General features: G+C 35.4%; 2 protein-coding genes across 2 annotated transcripts; one reads left to right on the top strand and one right to left on the bottom strand.

Annotated features, from left to right (window-relative positions):
- Positions 1–8360: 8360 nt before the first annotated feature.
- On the bottom strand, positions 8361–9737 carry LOC107807068 (RING-H2 finger protein ATL60-like). The gene has a single exon (XM_016631356.2). It carries the CDS (start codon positions 9544–9546, stop codon positions 8755–8757), a length of 792 nt encoding a protein of 263 aa, XP_016486842.1. The 5' UTR covers positions 9547–9737; the 3' UTR covers positions 8361–8754.
- Positions 9738–12973: 3236 nt separating this feature from the next.
- LOC107807071 (26S proteasome regulatory subunit 7 homolog A) lies at positions 12974–22119 on the top strand. Its single transcript, XM_016631358.2, has 10 exons — positions 12974–13182; positions 13301–13382; positions 17157–17248; positions 17329–17406; positions 18806–18867; positions 19630–19774; positions 19888–20106; positions 20185–20366; positions 21109–21284; positions 21735–22119. The coding sequence occupies exons 1-10, from the start codon at positions 13087–13089 to the stop codon at positions 21890–21892; spliced, it is 1290 nt and encodes a 429-aa protein (XP_016486844.1). The 5' UTR covers positions 12974–13086; the 3' UTR covers positions 21893–22119.
- Positions 22120–22143: the final 24 nt, after the last annotated feature.

Genomic DNA, 22143 nt, shown 5'->3' with positions numbered 1-22143 from the left:
AACCGTTCATACCCTATGCGCCACGCATTACGAAGAGTCTGGGAAACAAACTCTTTCAAAAGTGTTTCTGAGAACTGAGCCAAGTGGGCAGTGTTGCATTGGCTGGTCTGCCCTCTTCAAAGGCTTTCCACAAACACCGGTGGAGAATTATCTCTCCCAAGGCAAATTTCTTCTTTTGTTATGTTGACTCAACACTGTTGAGCTAACCCATTTCTTAACATACTCTTCGATTCTTCTTTTGGGTAACCTTTACCCTATTTATACACAACGATCACAAAAGTAGAGCTCCATATAGACAAATCTTGTCACGAACCACATAGTCCAGACTCTCGTCAACAAGTGTACTTCCTCCGAAGCACCCCAAAATCTACAACAGTGACGTATATGCTGAGTAGACCTTCTACAAATTTAGAGTTATTTCTATAACTTCTTTGGTATTGAAGTATAGGATTATTAAGGAGGCAGACATACCGTAAATCCCAACCTTATCCTCTACAAAATCTCACGTCTTAAACTTGTGTAAATTTTAGGGAACCTTTCAGTACCACATATATACATTTCAGGCCAAAACTGATATAATACATGACCCCGCAATCCACCCATTAGCAGTGGACTCCCCCCACTCGGTGCGAAGTCATAGGTCACAACGTCCGATGATCCACAAATAATAACCTTCACAGCTTGTATAAATCACCTAGACGCCAACGTCCGTTGCACCCCCACATGATTCACTAGGTGATCTCTCAATACGCCCACATCTTCAGTCGGAACCACACGTTGAGGCAATGTTTGAGCATCTCTGGCTCCCTCATAGTCCATCTACGGCATCACGAACCGTCGACGCACAACTGATACCGAGTGCACAATGTAATACACGAGCGAATACAAAGGAATATAAGATATATATTTCAAGCTAAATCAATGTCGCACGATAAGGAGTCAAAGAAATGAATATTTCCTAATAGTTCCATAGCCTCTCGAAGATAAGTACAAACGTCTCCGTACCGATCCGCAAGACTCTACTAAACCTGCTTGTGACTCATGACACCTATGAACCTAGAACTCTGATACAACCTTGTCACGACCCCAAATTTCCTCCGTATGATGTCGTGATGGCACCTAGTCTCTAAGACTAGGTAAGCCTATCAATGCAGAATAATAATAAATATCTGAAATAAATAAACTAAAAGTCAAACAATTTCAACTCCCAAAACCTGGTAGAAATAAGTCACAAGCTTCTAAGAATTTATTCTCTATGTCTCTATACATCAGAGTCTAAAGCAAATAAGGAAGACAACATAGTAAGATAGAAGGGGACTCCGGAGTCTGCGGACGCTGGCAGATATACATCGAAGTCTCTTCATACAACTAGTTTACTGATGTGTGGTCTGATAAGATGTACCTGGATCTGCACAAAAAGATGTGCAGAAGTGTAGTATGAGTACACCACAACGGTACCCAGTAAGTGCCGAGCCTAATCTCGGTAGAGTAGTGACGAGGTCAGGTCAGGCCCTACTAGAGAATAAATAATGGCATGGTAAAATGTTTAAACAATATTATAAGATAAAATGACAATGGAAATGAATCAAGTAGTATGTCACATTTAATTACATCAAATAACGGCAAATAAATACCTCGTGAAAACAAAACAGAATTCTTTTCAACTTTAAGAAAATCACAACAATAATCAAAGGCAATTACGGCCATAAATCAATATCAACAAGGGCACTCCCGAGATACCTCATCGTAGTCCCAAATCATAAAAAATTCACAACATCTCATTTCTTTATCTCACCGCGGGAGCCTTCACAATTTATTTGAAAGAAAATATTTTTCCCGAAATAGCATCCCGCGTTTTAGCCATCCTTATCACACCGCATGACTTCTAGTAGTTCCTCCTACTAGCCACGCGTATCAAGCCACCCTTATCTCACCGCATGCGTTTCAATACCCACACCTTATACCACCGCATGCGTATCAATATCACAATATATCACAATTTGTACCTCAAGTGCTCAAATAATTTAACTTGCCAAAATAATTCAACAACAATATTTTTCCACAATAAAGAGCTCACGGCTCATCCCAAAATAAATCATTAATAATATTTTTTCACAATAAAGAGCTCACGGCTCATGTCAAAATAATTCAACAATAATATTTCTCTACAATAAAGAGCTCACTGCTCATGTCAAAATAATTCAACAATAATAATTTTCCATAATTAAGAGCTCACTGCTCCATCACAATGAGTACGAAAATCTTACAAAAATATTCAGGAGTAAATAATTCAGGAAAATAATATTTCAAAATCTTTAATACGTTGCGTTAATATCAAGTTTAAAAATGTCAAATACTTCATATTAATAATATTTAATTTAAAGAAAATGAATCTTCAAATAATACACAGAATAAAAGAAACCAAGTTCCAACTAAACAGATAAAACAAGTAGCAGGAAAAGGTCAAGCAAATTTAAAAATATAAACATTAAATAAATAATGAAGAATATAACAAAATAAAATAATTTAATTAATGCGCAACAGTGATTTACATTATTTAAAACATAATCTTTCACATTTAGCCCGTGTACACACTCGTCACCTCGTGTACACGACTTTTCACACATTACAATTATCAATCCTAGGGGAATTTCCCCCACACAAGGTTAGACAAGTCACTTACCTCGACTTGCTCTAGTTTAACCAAGTATTATGCTTTTTTCTCGATTTTTTCGATTCCGATCGATTCGTATCTAGTCATAATTAATTCGATACAGTCAACAAAAATTATAGTAATCAATTTCATAAGAAAATATTATATTTTTCAATAAAATCCGAAATTAGCTCAAAATTTGCCCGTGGGGCCCACATCTCGGAATCCGACGAAACTTATCAAATTCAATAACCCAATCAATTACGAGTCCACCCATACCAATTTTACCAAATTCCGATAACAACTCAACCTCCAAATCTTAAATTTTCGTTTTTGGAAGATTTTGCAAAACTCTTGATTTTTCTTTCATAAATTCACGGATTCATGATGTAAATGAGCATGGAATCATAAAATATAATCAATATAGGATAAGGAACACTTACCCCAATGTTTTCCCGTGAAAATCGCCCAAGAACCGTGCTCCAAAGATCCAAAACGAAATGAATGAAATGACCATTTTTGGTTTTTAAGTTTCTACCAATCCGGCACTAAAAGTTCATTTTCCGTCACTAAAAGTCCACAAGAAACTGCTCTACCAACCTTCCTTCAATCGATCATAACTTTATGTACAAATTTCCAAATAATGAATGGTTTAACTTTATGGAAACTAGAATCAAAGGGCTACAACTTTCATGTTTTGCAAATTTTCTGATTCCTTATTGATTGCAAGATATAAGGTTCCAAATTTGGCTCCACGCACAAGAAAGCCTTCTTTGTCCGAAATTCATTCCGTTTACCTTCCGAAATCCACCCGAGACCCTCGGGACCTTAACCAATTATACCAACATGTTCCCAAATATAATACGAACTTATTCGTGGCTTCAAACCACATCAAATAATATCAAAACGACGAATCACACCTCAAATCAAAATCTATGAACTTTTAACTTTCAAATTCTATATCTTGTGCCGAAACACATCAAATCAATTCGGAATGATTTCAAATTTTGCACACAAGTCATAAATAAAATAACAGACCTATTCCAATTTCCAGAATCGAATTCCGACCTCGATATCAAAAAGTCAAAACCCCGGTCAAACTTCTCAAAAATTCAACTTTTGGCATTTCAAGCTTAATTCTACTACGGACTTCCAAATAAAATTCTGATCACGCTCCTAAGTCCAAAATCACCATAGGGAACTGTTGGAATTATTAAAATTCTATTCCGGGGTCGTTTGCACATAATTTGACTTCCGGTCACTATTTGAACTTAAACTTTTAATTTTTCATCAAAATTCCATATCTCGGGCTAGGGACCTCGGAATTTGATTCCGGGCATACGCCTAAGTCCCAAATTACGATACGGACCTATCAAAACTGTCAAAACACTGATCCGAGTCCGTTTGCTCAAAATGTTGACCAAAGTCAACTCAGTTGAGTTTTAAAGCTCTAATTCACATTTTAATCCATTTTTCACTTCAAAACTTTCCGGAAAATTTTATAGACTACGCACGCAAGTCAAGGAATGATAAATAGTACTTTCGAGGTCTTAGAACACAAAATTAATTATTAAATTTAAAGATGATATTTTGGATCATCACAATAAACCCTTATGCTTCGACCCTTCTCCCGACCCCGCGCATAGCAGGAGCTTAATGCACCATGCTGCCCTTTTTTTGCTTAGTTAGAAAGAGTTGGGACATAAATGCACCTTGATATGAAAAGTTTATAACATTCATATCTGTATAATACTAAGGAAATACATCTAGCAGCAAACCTTGTTGCTACAAAAGAACAAAAAGTAGATGCTAAGTGGTGCCACTATTGGCTATTCTAAGAAGAGACTAATATCTAATGCTGCAAACTACATAAAAAAAATTGAATGAAAGAACTGACACTCTTCTTTGCCCTGTGATCCTATGCTATGGCTATGGGGGCTTGGACCTGGTACAAGAATGCGCGACATATGAGAAGAACTGCTTGTACAAGTAACTCTTGAACATTTGGGGTTTCAGAAATTACTTATTTTGTGTAGGATTGGATCTGCTTCGAGGTATTCTTCGAAAGCTTGATTTAACTTTCTTGAATGGTTGCTTCTGAACTTTGAGCGTAGTTTCTGATGATGAATGTTGTTCCGATAAGACGAAGCGAGCTGCTTCTGCAGCATTAGGGCATGAATGTAGAATCAAGATAAGAGCTACAACAAAAGTTGCCAGTATTCTTGAATGGCACTTCATAATGTGGTGCAGTAAGTTCAATAACTGATCAAGAAATATGAGTTTTGCTTAAGGTAATAGATGATCAAGATTTGGTAATGAGATTTATATGTATGTTGAAATTAATTAAATGTAGTGAAGGATCCGATGCTAGTGGGATCATGTGATGTTTGCTCATTTGACTGTTTTAATATATTGAGACTCTGATATTTCCAGATTAGTTGTGATAGTTTCAGAGTGATCATGTGGTGTGGCACGTGATAATATTTTGATAAACTGGAAGATCAGTGAAGTGGTTTACTATATTGTTTTCAACTCTATATCTCGAGATATTTGAATTCTTGCATTAAAAATTGATTTGGTTTTGTTGAAATCCATTTAAAGCTAATTAATACTACTAAAATCCTGAAAAAGATTCTGTGGTAGTTGTGATTTTTTCATCTAGCTAAAATTCTATGCTTCCATTTTGATTTGTTTCCCGAATCATGTTCTTCGTAGTCTCAATTTTGTGTGTTTATAGTAAATGTTGAATTCACTTGGTTTAGTCGTGTGTTTATTTCTTTATATTTTGAATTTTCTTTTTAAATTGTCTTCTTTTATCTTGTTGTTGTTATTACTTGTTGCTATTACTTCTTTTCATATTTTCTTTAGCCAAGGGCATCCAGCATTTGAAGTTTATGGATTCCTACCGTAATTTTAAATTAATATACAATAATAACTGGGTTCATATTAGCTATTTATAAATATTTCGTGAATTTTTTAATAGAAATACAACGTCTATGCAAAAGTTAATGGGTTCCCGGGAACCCAGTAACAGTGCTCTAGATCCGCCACTGGCTAAGGATCTATCAGATACAGCCTCTCTGTCTTTCAGGGTAGAGATAAGGTTGCGTACATGTTACTCTCTCGAGACTCCACTTGTGAAAATTTACTGGATTTGTAATTGTTATTGTTGTCTTTTTAGTAAAAATCATTACTCTGCAATTACTACTATAAGAAAATTGTGTTTTCTCTTAGTAAATGATACATACAGTTGTTGACTTAAGACTCTCATCACTATGTGAAATCATTTTCGTTGATTATTTAAAATATCTCATATTATTAATTTCGAAATTGTAGGGGTAAATGACTTTTTTTCACCAAAGTCATATAACTTTGTTTTCTCACACAAAAATCATAAAACTTTCACTAATTCACACAAAAATCATACAACAACAACAACCCAGTATAATCCCAATAATGGGGTTTGGAGAGGGTAGTTTGTACGCAGACCTTACCCCTACCCTAGGGTAGAGAGGTTGTTTCCGATAAACTCTCGGTTTCCTCCCCCAAAAACTCCCACCTTGCTCTTGGGGTGACTCGAACTCATAATCTCTTGGTTGGAAGTGGAGGGTACTCACCACTAGAGCAACCATCTTTTGTCTCACACAAAAATCATAGTGGTCGAAAAATAAATTTTCCGGTAGTATTTTTTTATTTTATGTTTTTTCTTTCTTTCTATTTTCAGTCTAATAAATAATTACCCAATTAAAATAGAAGAAATATGAGTATATTTTGAACCGCTCCTAAAAATAATAGCCAATAAAATATTATATTGGCTAGCAAATACAATTAGTTTCGGTCGGATGGTTAATTTTATATTTTTTACTTAAAATAGGAATGACCCAACCCAACCTGATCTAATACCCATATGCATAAGTTAAAATAATACTAAAAGTGAATTCTTCCCCCATAAAAAATTTAGTTCGGAATGCATGAGATTCTGACAAAAAAACAAAGAAATAAAAGGTATAATTGGAGAACACTTGAAATAAAAATGCTATCAACTTGAATAAAAATCTTGAAAAGTAAAATAAAAGATAGAAGTATCATTTTTTGAAGAATTTACTATTCACTTTTAGTATTATTTTAATTTATATGTATGAGTATTGGATCGGGTGGGTTAGGCCGGGTTGAGTCATTCCTATTTTAACTGGATTATTATATATTAGACTGAAAATAAAAAATAAAAAATCACAAAATAAGAAAATATTACAAAAAATTATATTTTTCGATCACTATAATTTTTGTGTGAGTTAGTAAAAGTTTTATAATTTTTGTGTGAGAAAACATAGTTATGTGACTTTGACGAAAAAAAGTCATAATTATATAATTTTTGTTTGAGAAAATAAAGTTATATGCCTTTGATAAAAAAATATCATAGTTATATGACTATCGGTGTGAAATTTATCCAAATTATAGATAGGTGTTAAAGCATTTAAGAGTGTTTGTGAGCAAGCCTCACTTGTCACTTTAGCTTGGTTGAATACCAAAGACATTAGCGGAAGCAGAATTTTCACCAAGAGGTTCTATCAAATAACAAAAATAAATACTTGAAGAAATCAAAGGGATTCAACAACTAATATATAAGCATAATAAAACTTTTTTCCTTATATATCCTTCCACTACCCTGGCTCCTCCCATGACCAAAGGTACGTAGTATCGACAAGGTTCAGTTGTATCATTGAAGGATCAATAATGTTTAAACCAAAAGATTCTTCTTGAGTTTGATCAAGTGATTCAACTCTCCGTGTGTGTGTTTTTGTGAAAGAGAAGCAAAAGCAACCAATAAAAAAAGCAGACCTAAACCAACTTGAATTATTACATACGGGTTCGGACAAATTCAGCGAATCCAGTAACCAAAACGAGCTATGGCCTATATGTTGAGTTTTTTTATTTTTAAGATGAAATAGACTTAAAATGAGGGTGAATGGGAAATAGAGGGAAAATGAAATTTTGAGTAAAATTTTAAGTTTCCCCCTCTTGACAATGAGACATTGTCCCATATTAGAAGAGGAAAAGATTTTTGGTGGGTATATATATAATTGCTCTTCTTGTAGCTCTTAAAGAGTTAAGAAGAAAGCAAGCCTCGCGCCGCCGTCGTCGTCGCTCGCTCGGCTACGGCTTCGGCTTCGGCTTCGGACAAATGATCGATTGATTGACTTCAACACTGGCTGCTATATATATGTGCAGCAGCTGTTGAACATATATAAAGGATTTGGCTATACATTGCACTTCTTCCTCTCAGCATTTCCATACGATTTTTTGAGTTTCTACTCCTTCGTTCTGCATTGTTTTAACTTCAAACAAAGCAATTGTAAGTGTGATTTGTTACCGAATTTTGTGTTCGCTGAAACACTGGGGTTTGAAGTACCGCTACACCAGTGTGTGATTCGTTCTATCCTGGGAGGAAATAATCCATTACCTTGAGTACTAGGAGGGGATTAAATTCCTTAAGGAAACACTGTGAATTCAGTGGGCTCGAATTAATTACTGTTTCATTACGCTAACTTATATTTTGCAGAATTATTATTTACAAATACAGCAATATTGGCGGGAATAACACTATACGACAAATTCAGAACCCATAAATTTCAAATTAATTTCGCCTCTAGGTCTTAGCCAACCTGAATTCAACAAATAAGTAGCAATTGTTTGCATTTCTTTGACCATATATAAAGGAATATTAATTCTAACCATTAGCTCAAATATAGAAGTATTTTCTGAAAGATACCAAACTCAAGCAAAGAGTAAATGTTGTAGCAGAAAAGCTCACTGCTCACGTTGACAAAAAATAACTTCTAACACTCTTCTGTAAGAGAAGATGGATTGCATCTATTCTCAAACAGAGAGAGAAGCCTACTACAATATGTTTATACATGTACTAATATATCCACTACCTATACACACCTAAAAGATGCAGACACCAAAGTGTCAACTTTTCATCTGCAACAAGAATCAATGAACTCTATACCTTAATTGCATTTACATTACAGTATGTACTACGCAATAGGCATATATAAAGGGAACCAAACTCACTTCTTGAATCCGTCTCTGAGTCTATGCTAGCTCGGGCTTCTACCACCACCTTGTTCTATATCTACATTTCGCGAACTAGAAGGATTAAACGCCCTTCTATCCCCGCTCAAAAGCCTCATCAAACGCCTCAGTCTTTCAGGCATTACAGATTTCGACTCTTCTTCAATAATTCGCCCTGGAATATCGATCACCAACATTCCATCTGTCCGATTATTACTCGTAGATGCTGTTGAGTCCAAACAAGGATTACATAAAGTGCTAACTTGAGTCTCATTTCCCCAATACAGCACATTGGTTGGGAAATTCGGCAACTCTGTTGAAGCCTCAACCTCCTCAGCCTCTGATTCCACTGACTCGGGTGTTTTATCCCCAGTCGTGGAAACTGCGTTACGACAAAGAGGGCAAGTGGAATGACATTGAAACCACATGTCAATGCAATCAACATGAAACCCATGATTACATTTTGGTAAAAATCTTGTCTTTTCACCCTCAGTGACATCGCAAAGACAAATAGTACATTCCAGTGTTCCATCTTTGAATTCTTTAGCATCAAATGCAAGCACAGGAATTGTTTTAAGAATTGACGGGTCAAGTCCCTGAACTTTGACTTTGTGGCGGCGCCCTGTGCCGCCGTTGGAGTCGTCGTCGGCTTCTTGCCGGCGACGATTCTGGGACCATTTCACGTAAAGGTGAAGGAAGAATATGAAGATCACAACCAGGAATACAAATATGATTACCCCCAACATAATCTTTCCTAAGAAAGCTAACGCACTTGACTCATCTAGTTTATTGCTAGTACTGCTCGAAGCATCTTCCATTTAATCTGAAACAAGGACGACCTTCTTTTGGCAAAAAAAAGACGATTTAGCTAATTGTTAAAGGAAAGAACAAGTGCCAAAGTGGGTTTTTGAGAGAGAGCGAACAAAGTGTTTGGCTTATAGGATGAGAGGTGGAATTAGAGGTAGTATTTATGAGTTGGGTGTAAGGAGTCTTGAATGGATGGCTAAGACGACGAAGAAGAATTCAAACAAGAAATTAATTTCTGCCCCGCCTTGTTCATTTCTAAGAGGCTTCTGCTTTGACCCGACTCTTCCTACTGAAAACGTGGAACGGAAGAAAGTTGAGGTCATGGGAGAGATATTGCCTTGACTTTTACTTAGGCAGACCAAAGTGTCAAGTTTGACATTACAAAAATAAATAAAGGAAAAAAGAAAAGAGAAACAATTGGTTTAGCTCGGGTTATTGAAAGGAATGGCCCATAAGGAGATGGTTTAAGTCGAATATCTAGAAATTTAATACTCCCTATTTAGAAAATAGCCCTCGGATCTGCACATAGTTATTGCTCTTCAGAATTTTTTCTGCCAAATTAGTTGAGTTTATGTTATGTTTACTTTACATATCTATTAATATGTTATTCCCTTCTTTTATTTTTACTTGTCCACTTTAGACTTTTACGCTCCTTAAAAAATAATAATTATAGTGTATATTTTACCATATAACCCCTAATAATGATAGCATTTCAAAAAGTCTTGAAAAATAATTTTGAAAATGAGTAATTAATGATAAGGGTAAAACAAGAAAAAAAAAATATTTTTCTCTTAATTTAGTATAGTAGATAAGTAAAAGTGAAAATATATTTTTAGTATAGTAGACAAGTAAAAGTGAACGGACGGAGTATACTATATTTTTTGGTTTAGCTGGAAGGAGTCATTGACAGAATAATTTGGGTTGATAACCCAGTTAATCAATAAGGTAAAGTTTTGTAAAGCCCTCTGTCAAATGTCAAACTAGAGTTTGAAATCTATTGATCATCATCCAATAGTGACCAAAATTCATCATAGCACTTGGATTTGCTTTTCTTCTTTGGTTGTGGTTGGGGGAGGTAATTTCAGTCGATTCACTCACTAAAAGGTCTAGTTGTTTTTTCTCCTATTTTTATTGTTGACATGTTGAATTAGTTAGTTGGCATATGAAAGGTAACATCCCAGTCCTAGTGTACCCATACACATCTAAGAGACCGTTTGGATTTACTTTTAAAAAAAGTGTCATTTCAGCAAAAATAACTTTTAAGCTAAAAAGCAATAAGTTGGGTTTGCTCAACTTATTATTTTTTGCTTATTTTAAGCAATTTTAACTTATTTAAAGCACTTTTTAACATTACCAAACATTGAAAAAAGCTAAAAAAAAATTTAAAAGCTGATTTGTCCAGCTTAAAAGCAAATCCAAACACACTCTAATATACGCAAATAGCTCCATAGATCCTAGTTTCTATCTTTTTTTTTCCTTTTAGTTTTTCTTCTTATTATTATTATAATTAAAGGTGTTCACGATCTAGAAGGGAGCCTTGGAACAACGGTAAAGTTATCGCAGTGTGACCTATAGGTTATGAGTTCGAGCTGTGGAATCAGCCACTAATGCTTGCATTTGAGTATGCTGCCTACATTACATCCCTTGGGGTGCGGCTAGGGCTGCTTATCGGGCAGATTGGGCGGTTAATTACTCTTAACGGTTTGGCTTAACAGTTATCGGCTTTTAAATGTATTAATCCGCTAGCCACCCGATAAGATATCGGGCGGATTGGTATCGGTTTAGCTCTTATCGGGCGGTTATCGGGCGGTTTATCGGCCTAATTAAATCTATATTGCGTGCATTAATTGTTTGTTGACCGCCTAGCATACAAATTCATAATAGGAAATTACACATTGAGTCCAGACAAACTTGTCTGCTAACGCCTACATAAGAATGATGTAGTGTGTCATGTGTTGTAGAGTGAAAAAAGTAGAACACATTGTAGGCTAGATTACATCCCAAAGCAGACTACATATGAGTCCAGACATACATGTATGTTAACGCCTACCATTAAATCCCAAAGCAGACTACATTACATGAGTCCAGACATACATATGTCTGTTAATGCCTAGCATACAAATTCAGAATAGGAAATTCCAGTCTATATTCAAAGTGAGTCCAGGATACATATTTCAAAATGATTAATCCATAAGTGAGCAGAATACACAGAAATGTTTGGCCTGCAGCTAACGCCTAACAAAGCTTGAATTTATGCAGCTTCAAAGTTCAAACAACAACTTCAAATTTCTAACTTAAACTCTCAACTAGGCATTTCACGCTATATCATTAACCATACAAACAACACCGAGCAAAAGGCAGCTATGTATAGAAATAAGGATGGATTATAAGTAGTAAATAATTTACAGGAAACGCAGATGCGCTATTTCCCCAGAACATAATTCAAGACAGTACTATCGTCAATATTGTGGGATAAAAGTTGTGGCAACAACACTGTTGTTCTTCTATTAAACATAGACAGCAGGCATTAGTTTTAAAAAACAAAAGCAGAGGTGAACCATAGACAACAGCTTAAACAATCTTATAGTAGGGTGGGAGAATAAGCTAAGCAAATAGCTGGAAGAAGTGGAAGAGTTTTTGATATTTAATATATATATGGATAAAAACAAATTATATATATATATATATATTCTTATATATATATATATATATATATATATATATATATATTCTTAACGGGTTAACGGATTATCCGTTAAGAAAATTGAATAATCCGCCCCCAAACCGATAAGCCGTTAATAAAAAAATTTAATCTGTTCCCCGTCCGTTAAACCGTTAACCCGATACCAATAAGCCATTAAGCTTCAGTTTCGGTTCGGTTTTCGGTTACGGTTTGGTTTTGAACACCCCTAGGTGCGACCCTTTTCGGAACTTGCGTGAATACGGCATGCTTCGTGCACCGAGTTACGTGTGTTTACCATCTGGTGAGAAATGATTCAAATAAAAAATTTAACTAATGATTAAAAAAAGCGATATAATTTTTTATTTGAATTTAAGTTTTTTTAAAAATTGACAATATTTGATTTTATTTTATAAAAAAATTAAAGAAAGAAACTTACAAAATGGCTAAACTTTAAATAGTTATAAATAAGGGAAAAGGTCCAAAATTGTCCATCTACTATGGTATATAGTTTAAGTTTGTCCCCGTTATACTTTTCGTTTAGATCCACCCCTGCCGTTAACAAATTTTCTATAATTGCCCTTAACCCTAACGGATCTACACCAAAGGGCAATTGTGCAAACTTTATTAACGGTAAGGGTAGATTTGGACGAAAAGTATAACGGGCTTACAAATATAAACTATATACCATAGTAGAGGGGCAAATTTGAACCTTTTCCCTTAAATATATTGCCCTTAAAAGTGGCTATTTGTGCGGACTAAACCGGCCTCCTAGCAGGTGCATTAGACGGCCCGGTTCTGGGTTTAACAAAAGGACTGCTCTGAGTAGAGAATCAGCTGAAACTTCCATTTCTGTGCATCTCGAAAATCAATGGCACCAACCGCAGCGGATGTGGAGGATGAGATAAAGGACGAGAAGAACCCTCCGCCTCTTGATGAAGATGATATTGCTCTTCTCAAGACTTATGTAACTCTTCTTTGTCTTTCCTGTAATTCATGTTTAATGCCCAGCTATTGGGGAAATATCACGAATTTTCTTAAGATTAAGATTAAATTTTACTAAATATTGGAAATGATTTATGCAGGGTTTGGGACCTTATTCAACAAGCATAAAGAAAGTTGAAAAGGAACTCAAGGAAATGTCAAAAAAGATTAATGATTTGTGTGGTACGATTTTCTATGTCTTTGATTCTTGTGCTTAATGTTTGAATTCGTGTTACCTCTATTGCAATGTGATATATATAATAATAATAATTTTTTTTTTTTTATCTTTTCCACCTTAAGTTCCTATCTATTTAAGGATGGGTTAGGGCAAAGTAACAATGCAGCAATGTTTACTGCAAAAGATTGAGGTTTTAAGAGGGATGGCAATGGAGCGGGGCAGGGCTGGCCAAGCCTTGACCTGCTAACATTTTGAACCGCCCTGCCCCGTTTATGTTTTTTTTTTTTAAAAAAATAAAATTATTTGTCTTTATTTTTTCTTTTGTAGTATTCTAAAATAATTTTTTAACTTTTTCAATTTTTTATTTGAACTTTATATATTAAAAGAACCAATTGGAACTTGACTAAGTTGTTTTATCCTTGTTCAATAATTGATTCAAAATTTATTTCATACGCATAAATTATTCACTGAAATAATTATTTTTTGTTATAGATTATGCTTCCAGCAGTTAGCTCCTTTAATGGAGTAATCAATTAAGGTTAAAATAAGAAACCAATGGCAACAAAATGATATGCTCCTTTAATGGAGTAATCAGTTAATGTTAAAATAAGAAACCAATGGCAACAAAATGATTAAACACAATCTGTTACAACTTTCAAGACCAATAAGTTTGAATTTTAGTAAAAACTTTACCATTCAATTCATCATTTTACTAGTAACAATATGAAGAATTTAACAAGCAATCCAACTGGACCATACCGTTACAGTTACTATATTCAAAGCCAACAAAAAAAATGATAACAGAGAGATAGATGTGATTCTGAATCATTCAATCAAAATGTCAAATAGATTGAGCAACTTTCAGATAATCCAAAATAAAGTTTGCCCCGCCCCGCCCCGCCTAATTCTTCCCTTGCCCTGCCCCATTAAGTGTTTGCCCAGCCCTGTCCCGCCCCGCCCTGCCCTGCCCCAATTGCCATCCCTAGGTTTTAATTGTCTATTTATTTATTTATACTTCTCTGTCCCAATTTGTGTAATGGTGTTTGACTGGGCATAGAGTTTAACAAAGAAACTTTTGAAACTTGTGTATTAGTCATCTCATTAAGGGTAAACTAAATATTTTACAGTTAAATTTGTCACGACCCATTTTCTGAACAAGCCGTGACAGACACCTGATCGCTAAATTTGACCGAGCGAACCATCTGCGCTTATCAAAATTATTATAACTTCAAACTTTATATGCAACAAGGCAATATTTTAATCAAATACTTTTAATTAATTTGAATATCTAAAATAAACCCACTCCAAAACTTTATTTGTAGTAACTACTGAAATAATTCAAAGTTATTATCAAAAACACATGAATCTTAACCCACCGGCTGTGTCTATGAAGCCTTCACTGATAACTGACACACTGCTCACGACATGAGATTTCCTGGCCAGTTCTCCAAGTAAACAAAGAAATAGCTAAATAATGACGACTCAAAGGAATACTCCACGAACAAGAAGGGAGCTCACCAATAGCACTGGAAGTGAGGAAAGTCCTAACCCGTAGCCTGATCGCCTGCAAAACCGGTTACTACGTTGTACCGTAGACCAACGCAGGTTCCCAAAAGAGAACGTCGGTACCATTCATTGTACACACTGAGTCTCAACGACAGGGAACAAAACTTTAATAAAATATATATTAAAGCAAAGATTCTAAATGCATGGAAAGCATAAAGCTTCTAAGAACAATTCTAAAATAATTGCATAACAACAGTTTATGAATATTCTAAAAGAAATTCTTATCTTTTTCTTTCTTATCTAAAAAAAATACTTCACTTTATGCTTCGGGAGTTCCAACTATCCTGATTCATTTCTGTCTTAGTCACCGTGTGATCGGTACGGATTCGATCCCAACCTGATCGAATAGGCCCAATCCACGAGGTGCCACTCGCTTCATGGTTCTCAGCGCTCATGTGTCATACCTTAGCCTGGCTAGGTAAATTCTCAGCAATGAGACCCTCGGCTCGTGTGCTCCCTACTTTGGCACAAATAGTTTCAGGAAGTCAACGCCTTGATCAGGACCCTCGGCCTGGACGATGACACCTTCTCAGAATAGAGGCAACAACAACAACAACAACAACATACCCAATAATATCCCACACCGTGGGGTCTGGGGAGGGTAGTGTGTACACACGCAGACCTTACCCTTACCTTGTAATAAATTGTTCCCAAAAATACTCTCAAAAATACTTTAATAATAAATTGTTCTGTGTGACCTCGCTAGGATCTAAATCAACTTCTCAACTTTCTTGATCATTCAAGTCTAAATCTTTTCTGGAACAACCTATACATACTCATACTGGTATCCTTAAATGTAAAGCATGGCATAAGCATGAAATAAACATTCAAAAGTATTTCTAAAGATTCTTGCTTCTTCATGAATTTTCAACATGAAAATGGCATATAAGAATAACACAAAAATCTGAAAATTTATGCACATATACCAGAATAAATCATCTAAATTTTAGCTAGAATAATTCTAAGTTAATAGATACTCACTTGCTCCAATTAAGTACATATTAACTCTTTTAAGCAATTCATCAAACGCCTTATATGTGTGCTTTTGTGAGTTAATCCACTTTAGTAAAGGGTTATATCAACTCACCTCAAAACTCTTCGAGCCAATACGTAGGCTCCAGTCCAATTTATACCCGTCAAACAATCGATTCTATAACAACCAGTGCATTTTAATTAATTTCAAAGTTTCACACCTAAACATGGAACTTACTGTTGATACAGAGAAGAAGGGAATTAACTATTCAATTCTTACCTACTACTACTGTAGGATAATTGACAATAGGAAATTTTATATACCTGAGTTCAAGAACTAATGATTTGTAAAGAAACCTAGAACTTTCCGTTGCTTGCGTGAATAAGCAGCAAGGCTACTTCTATTTCGTGGCTGCCTCTGTTTCGTATAAGGCTTTAAGCCTTTTGCCTCTGCATGAGTAAACAGAACGCTAGTTCTGTTTTGTTTAAGGCTTTAAGCATTTTGCCTTCTAACAACCCACTTTATGGGCTTTAGGCTTGTCCCTTTGTTTTTTTAACTTAACTAATATTTAATGATACTCACTTTTAATAATTAGTAATATTAAAATTATTAATATTCCCCTGCTTGTATATCACATTATTTATAAATAGAGAAGTAACTCAAAAGCCAATCATAAAGGTTTAAATCCATAATAGAAGTATAAGTTTTTTGCACTCAAGGCAAGATTTTAAAAAATTAAATTCTATATTAAGTGTGTCTTGAAACTTTTAAAGATTTGAGGAATGTTACAAAATTGTTTCTGGATATAGAAATGTATCATTCTTTTTAGAACAGATTAACAAGAAAAGGGAAGGGTAGCCCGATGTACAAAGCATCCCGCATTCATGTATGGTCTGGGGAAGGGTCGCACCCCAAGGGGTGTAATGTAGATGGCCTACCCTAATGCAAGCATTAGTGACTGCTTCTACGGCTCGAAAGCATGACCTATCAGTCACACAGAGACAACTTTACCGCTGCTCCGAGGCTCCTCTTTAGACTAACAAGGAAACACCACCATATAAAATTTTATATGAGACAGGTAGTATTTGTTTTTGAAGGTGGGAGAGGGTTAGATACGAGAGTAAAGGAAACAGAGGGATCTTTTTCATTTCCTTTTTAATTTGTCAGAATATGTAATGTGTTTCTGTTACTATTTTCTTGGATATTCCTTAATTATATGGCTGTCTTCAACTCATTGTAGGTATTAAGGAGTCTGACACTGGGTTAGCTGCACCAAGTCAATGGGATCTTGTTTCTGATAAACAGATGATGCAGGAGGAGCAACCTCTTCAGGTGTGGTTTTATGAGAATAAAGATGCATGGTCATGTATTTAGTCAAATTCCTTGAAGCTATAACTAAACGTGTCGAGCAGGTGGCTAGGTGTACGAAGATAATTAGTCCCAATACAGAAGATGCAAAATACATGATAAATGTCAAGCAAATAGCAAAGGTATGTTCTCGTGGCTTTCACGTACGGCATTGCTTTCGGTCGTAATGTGCTTCAATTTGTGGAGGTGTGATGGGACGTTGTTTTTCCTTTTTGGGGTTAGCAAGACATAAGACGTTTGAAGCCTGCTAATTTGGAGATATATTGATAATTTACGTATGGTTGATATATGAAAAGAGTTGACTACTATGACATTAGGAAACTTGTTTGCCCTATAGTTCGTCATTTTCATCTTAGAAAGTACATCGATTAAAGAAGTGGACATGTTCTCACGAGTTTGTCTTTAGCCTGAAGGATGTTTAACCCTTGTTTTTTGGTTTGAATTTGGCGAAAAGGGCCAAATATACCCCTTTACTTTCGAATATTGTCTATATTTAACCTCCGTTATACTATCCGGTCAAATTTACCCCTACCGTCACCAAACTTTTAAAAATTACCCCTTGATCTATTAAGTAATCCGAAATCTCCAATTTCCTTTTATTTAAATCACTTGTTCTTCTTACTCCATTATTTCTAGAAATTACTATTGATGTGAATGCTAAAGGTACTAGACTATACAAATTATTCATGGATATTTTTAATTACCAATGCACCCACTTCTTTTCTTGTGATAATGGGTTTGGAATTGGTTTAGAATTTTATTTATTTTTCAACCATATACACATTGTAGAATTCAGTGGGTCTATTTATTGTGTATTATATGCAACTGATAATCATGTATGTACATGTATATTCGAATATATTTTGTTATTATCTGGTTAGTATAGAGTTCGATCGACTAACTTAAGAGTGCACAATGCGTAGGCATTTGATTAAAGCAAAGTTGAATTCGACAATGTAAAGTTTCAAAGGAACTTCAACTTCTATCACTAATAATTGCAAAGTCTCCATATCTTTGGTGCAACGAATTCATTAAAGGTGTGGTGTTGTAAATACTTTTGGAATTTAGACAAGCTACCTAATTTAGATTCTTCAATTTACTATACCTTGTTTTCTAACCGGTGTATTATGTTAATATTTTTTTCTCTTATAATTTTTTTCCAATTAAGAAAGCAGGTAAATACCAATTATTTCGAAAATAGTGGAGTATGAAGAAGAATAAGTGACTTAATTAAAATAATTTGGGAGATTTTGGGTCACCTGACGGACTGAGGGGTAAGTTTTAAAAGTTTGCTGATGGTAGGGGTAAATTTGGCCGGATAGCATAACGGTAGGGGTAAATTTGACCGAATAGTATAACGGAGGTTAAGTGTAGACAATATACGAAAGTAGAGGGGTATATTTGACCCTTTTCCCTTGAATTTATTGGTTATGATGTTTAGAAATGACAGAAGTTACACAATATTGTTTGTTCGATAGCCTTCCATGAAGTTTTTTGACTACGCTCGTTTTGTAACTGCAGTTTGTTGTTGGATTGGGAGATAAAGTTTCTCCAACTGATATAGAGGAAGGCATGCGAGTCGGGTAGATTCTTCTCTTCTCTCTCTCCCTTCGTACCCCTCCTGAAGTTGCAATCTTAAGCAAAATCAGTTCTGAGTATGGTGGGATGATAACTTTCCTTGAAATAATAACACTCATTGTATTACACAGGATGGTTTCTAGATAATGGGCTCGTGGAGGGGGGTGTTATGAACATTAAGATCTCTTAGCATTTTGTTAATGGACCTTTTTTCTGATACAGTAATACTTTATTTGATGTGAAAGCTTCCGGTATATAAGAAGTGTACCAAAATAGAGAACCTATAGACATGTTTGTAATGGATTCATCAACTACGGATCAGAATGATTTGGAGCATCTAGATATCACTTGCTGTCATCCTGCAGACAATAAAAGAACTTTTGCAACACATATTTGCCCCCTCATATGCCACTTTGGCATGTGCAGTTCATTATAGAGTAATTATCTTCTAGAGGATGGTTGGAGAAGGCTTGTAGATTTAGCGAGCATTTATCTTATTTATATTTTTCTTTTTCACTTAATAAATGTAGTATGAAGTACTCTTTTTGTTATGGCTGGTTATAGAACTTCATTGCTTAGCATGTCAAGCCTTGTGGTTACCTTCATTTTGTGTTGGTTATGCCTACTTTAGGATTCATGAACTATTTAGGCAGAACAAAGTATTTTAAACTTCTGTATGGAAGATTACCGAACAATTCCAAATTCTTGCCTCTTTTGTAAATCTTGATTGGGAGGATTGGCTTGACTATTTTTTATTATTATTGCAGAGTTGACAGGAATAAATATCAAATCCAGATTCCGTTACCTCCCAAAATTGATCCAAGCGTTACAATGATGACAGTTGAGGAGAAACCTGATGTAACATACAATGACGTTGGTGGATGCAAGGAGCAAATTGAAAAAATGCGAGAGGTACTCATGATTGTACATGCTTCGGTTGTGTTATTGGGTTTTTTGTATCTGACTTGATCCTGCTGCTTGGAATTCTTTCTTTTTGACATGGAAATTTTGATTTTTAACAACAGGTTGTTGAGCTGCCCATGCTTCACCCAGAAAAGTTTGTGAAACTTGGAATTGATCCTCCGAAGGGTGTTCTCTGCTATGGTCCTCCTGGTACTGGAAAAACACTGCTTGCCAGAGCAGTAGCTAATCGAACTGATGCATGCTTCATTCGTGTTATTGGTAGTGAGCTGGTTCAGAAATACGTTGGCGAGGGGGCTAGGATGGTGCGTGAACTGTTCCAGGTCAGATGCGCTCTTGCTGTCAAATTCTAATGGGAGTTCTTATAGCATTGATTACTGACTTGTGATTTCATATGGCAGATGGCACGCTCCAAGAAGGCCTGCATTGTGTTTTTCGATGAAGTGGATGCCATTGGAGGTGCTCGATTTGATGATGGTGTAGGCGGAGACAATGAGGTTCAGCGAACTATGCTTGAAATTGTGAACCAACTCGATGGATTTGATGCCCGAGGGAATATTAAAGTTCTCATGGCAACCAATAGGTTAAGTTTGACTTATGTTGAAACTGTTGTTTTCAGTGCATACATCTAGTTTATTTTATAAAGGTAAATAATATTATTAATAGTGGGGAAATCTCCCATATACAAGCAGTATACTGAAAAGTAGATTCTCCGTAAATGTACTCGATCTTCTATATAAACTGGAATCTCATGGTTGCACCAAAAAGAAACTAGGAACGAGAGACTATTTTTCAGCATATGCATCTAGTTTTTCATGTGGGTTCTAGACTCTGGGATACTTTGGGTAATTATGCAGCTATTGGTGAATGACAGCTCGGTTGGTGGTATATGCTTACTTGTCTTTTACTTTCTCTTTAGCAAATCTACTGCTTTCTTCTTTTCTCATATTTTTGGACTCTCGCCTCAAATATATGGTTTTCTTGCACTCCAAAAGTCCATTACTTTTGCGTAGATTTTCAAGTCGAGCTTTTAATATGGTATTTGGCAGTGAAGGGCCACGTTTTACTGAACGAATCTTACAAGGTTCCTTGTGGCTCTGACTGATATATAATATAACTCCTCTCTCGTGGAGGGGATTTGCCAGTCCTCTTCTCTTGCTTTTTTGGAATTGGAGGTCGGAATTGTTTCCATTTGTTTGAAGTTGATTTATGGTAGTAACTAGTAACAAGTGTTTTCAGTTCATTGATATTGATAGCTAAAATACTATTGAACAGATTGATATCCTCTTGCTCAAGTTATAACTCCATCTTCCTATTATCTTCAGACCTGATACACTTGATCCTGCATTATTGCGTCCTGGGAGACTGGATCGCAAAGTTGAGTTTGGTCTGCCGGATCTAGAGAGTAGGACACAGATATTTAAGATTCATACGCGAACGATGAACTGTGAGCGTGACGTTCGATTTGAACTTCTGGCTCGTCTTTGTCCAAACTCTACTGGTAACCTCTTGTTTAAATTGCTCCATGAGTAGCATATTATATTTATTTATTTGATATAGTTGTAGCTGTTGTTTGACTTATGTACATGTTGATTCAACTGCTCTGTCCGACTCCTAATACTTGCATTTCTTTTTCAGTCAGCACAGGAAAATGTCTACTCTCCTAAAAGCTCAAGTTATACCATGTCACACTTACCTTATCCAAAAAACAAAAAAAAAAGTCACTCGTCGACCAACATTCTATTTAGTATCTGACAAAATCTTACACATTAAAAAATTTGTAGTATATAGTTTCAAGAATCAAATTTGTTTCACAATTCAATTTAAACCATGTTCTGTTTTTCGTTTATCTACCTAATTGTCATCTACTTAAATATTTCTTACCATGCCTGGGTAATATGTTAGCCAATTTTAACTTCTATAAAGAAATATTTTCATTCTTAAATTACAGGAGCTGATATAAGAAGTGTGTGCACAGAGGCTGGAATGTATGCTATTCGAGCTAGAAGGAAGACTGTTACTGAGAAAGACTTTTTAGATGCTGTCAACAAAGTTATCAAAGGGTATCAGAAATTCAGTGCGACGCCAAAGTACATGGTCTACAATTGATCGAGCTGCTTTTATTTTTGCTTCCTTGAGAAAGGAAAACAGGGCACTGACAGGAATGGAGCAACACTGTTTGATAATTGAGCATTATTGTTTCCTGTAATTGAATCTTAGGAATATTTGGCCTGTGTGCACATGAGATATGTTACGTTTATTAGTTAGATGTTGGATAATGTATTGATTTCTGTGGGCGTCACAAGGTTATCCACAACATGTTATCATTTCATGAAGATTTGATCATTGTTATTTGAATT

Source organism: Nicotiana tabacum, chromosome 15 (genome assembly GCF_000715075.1).
Source record: "Nicotiana tabacum cultivar K326 chromosome 15, ASM71507v2, whole genome shotgun sequence".
Classification (NCBI taxonomy): domain Eukaryota; kingdom Viridiplantae; phylum Streptophyta; class Magnoliopsida; order Solanales; family Solanaceae; genus Nicotiana; species Nicotiana tabacum.
The sequence above is the reverse complement of the archived record's forward strand: the minus strand, read 5'-3'. Positions and strand labels throughout refer to the sequence as shown.

Coding starts and splice junctions, on each gene's coding strand:
- LOC107807071 (XM_016631358.2), top strand. CDS start 13,087: ATGGCACCAACCGCAGCGGATGTGGAGGATGAGATAAAGGACGAGAAG. Junction 17,249..17,328: donor AGGAGGAGCAACCTCTTCAG/GTGTGGTTTTAT, acceptor CGTGTCGAGCAG/GTGGCTAGGTGTACGAAGAT. Junction 20,107..20,184: donor TGGTGCGTGAACTGTTCCAG/GTCAGATGCGCT, acceptor TTCATATGGCAG/ATGGCACGCTCCAAGAAGGC.
- LOC107807068 (XM_016631356.2), bottom strand. CDS start 9,546: ATGGAAGATGCTTCGAGCAGTACTAGCAATAAACTAGATGAGTCAAGT.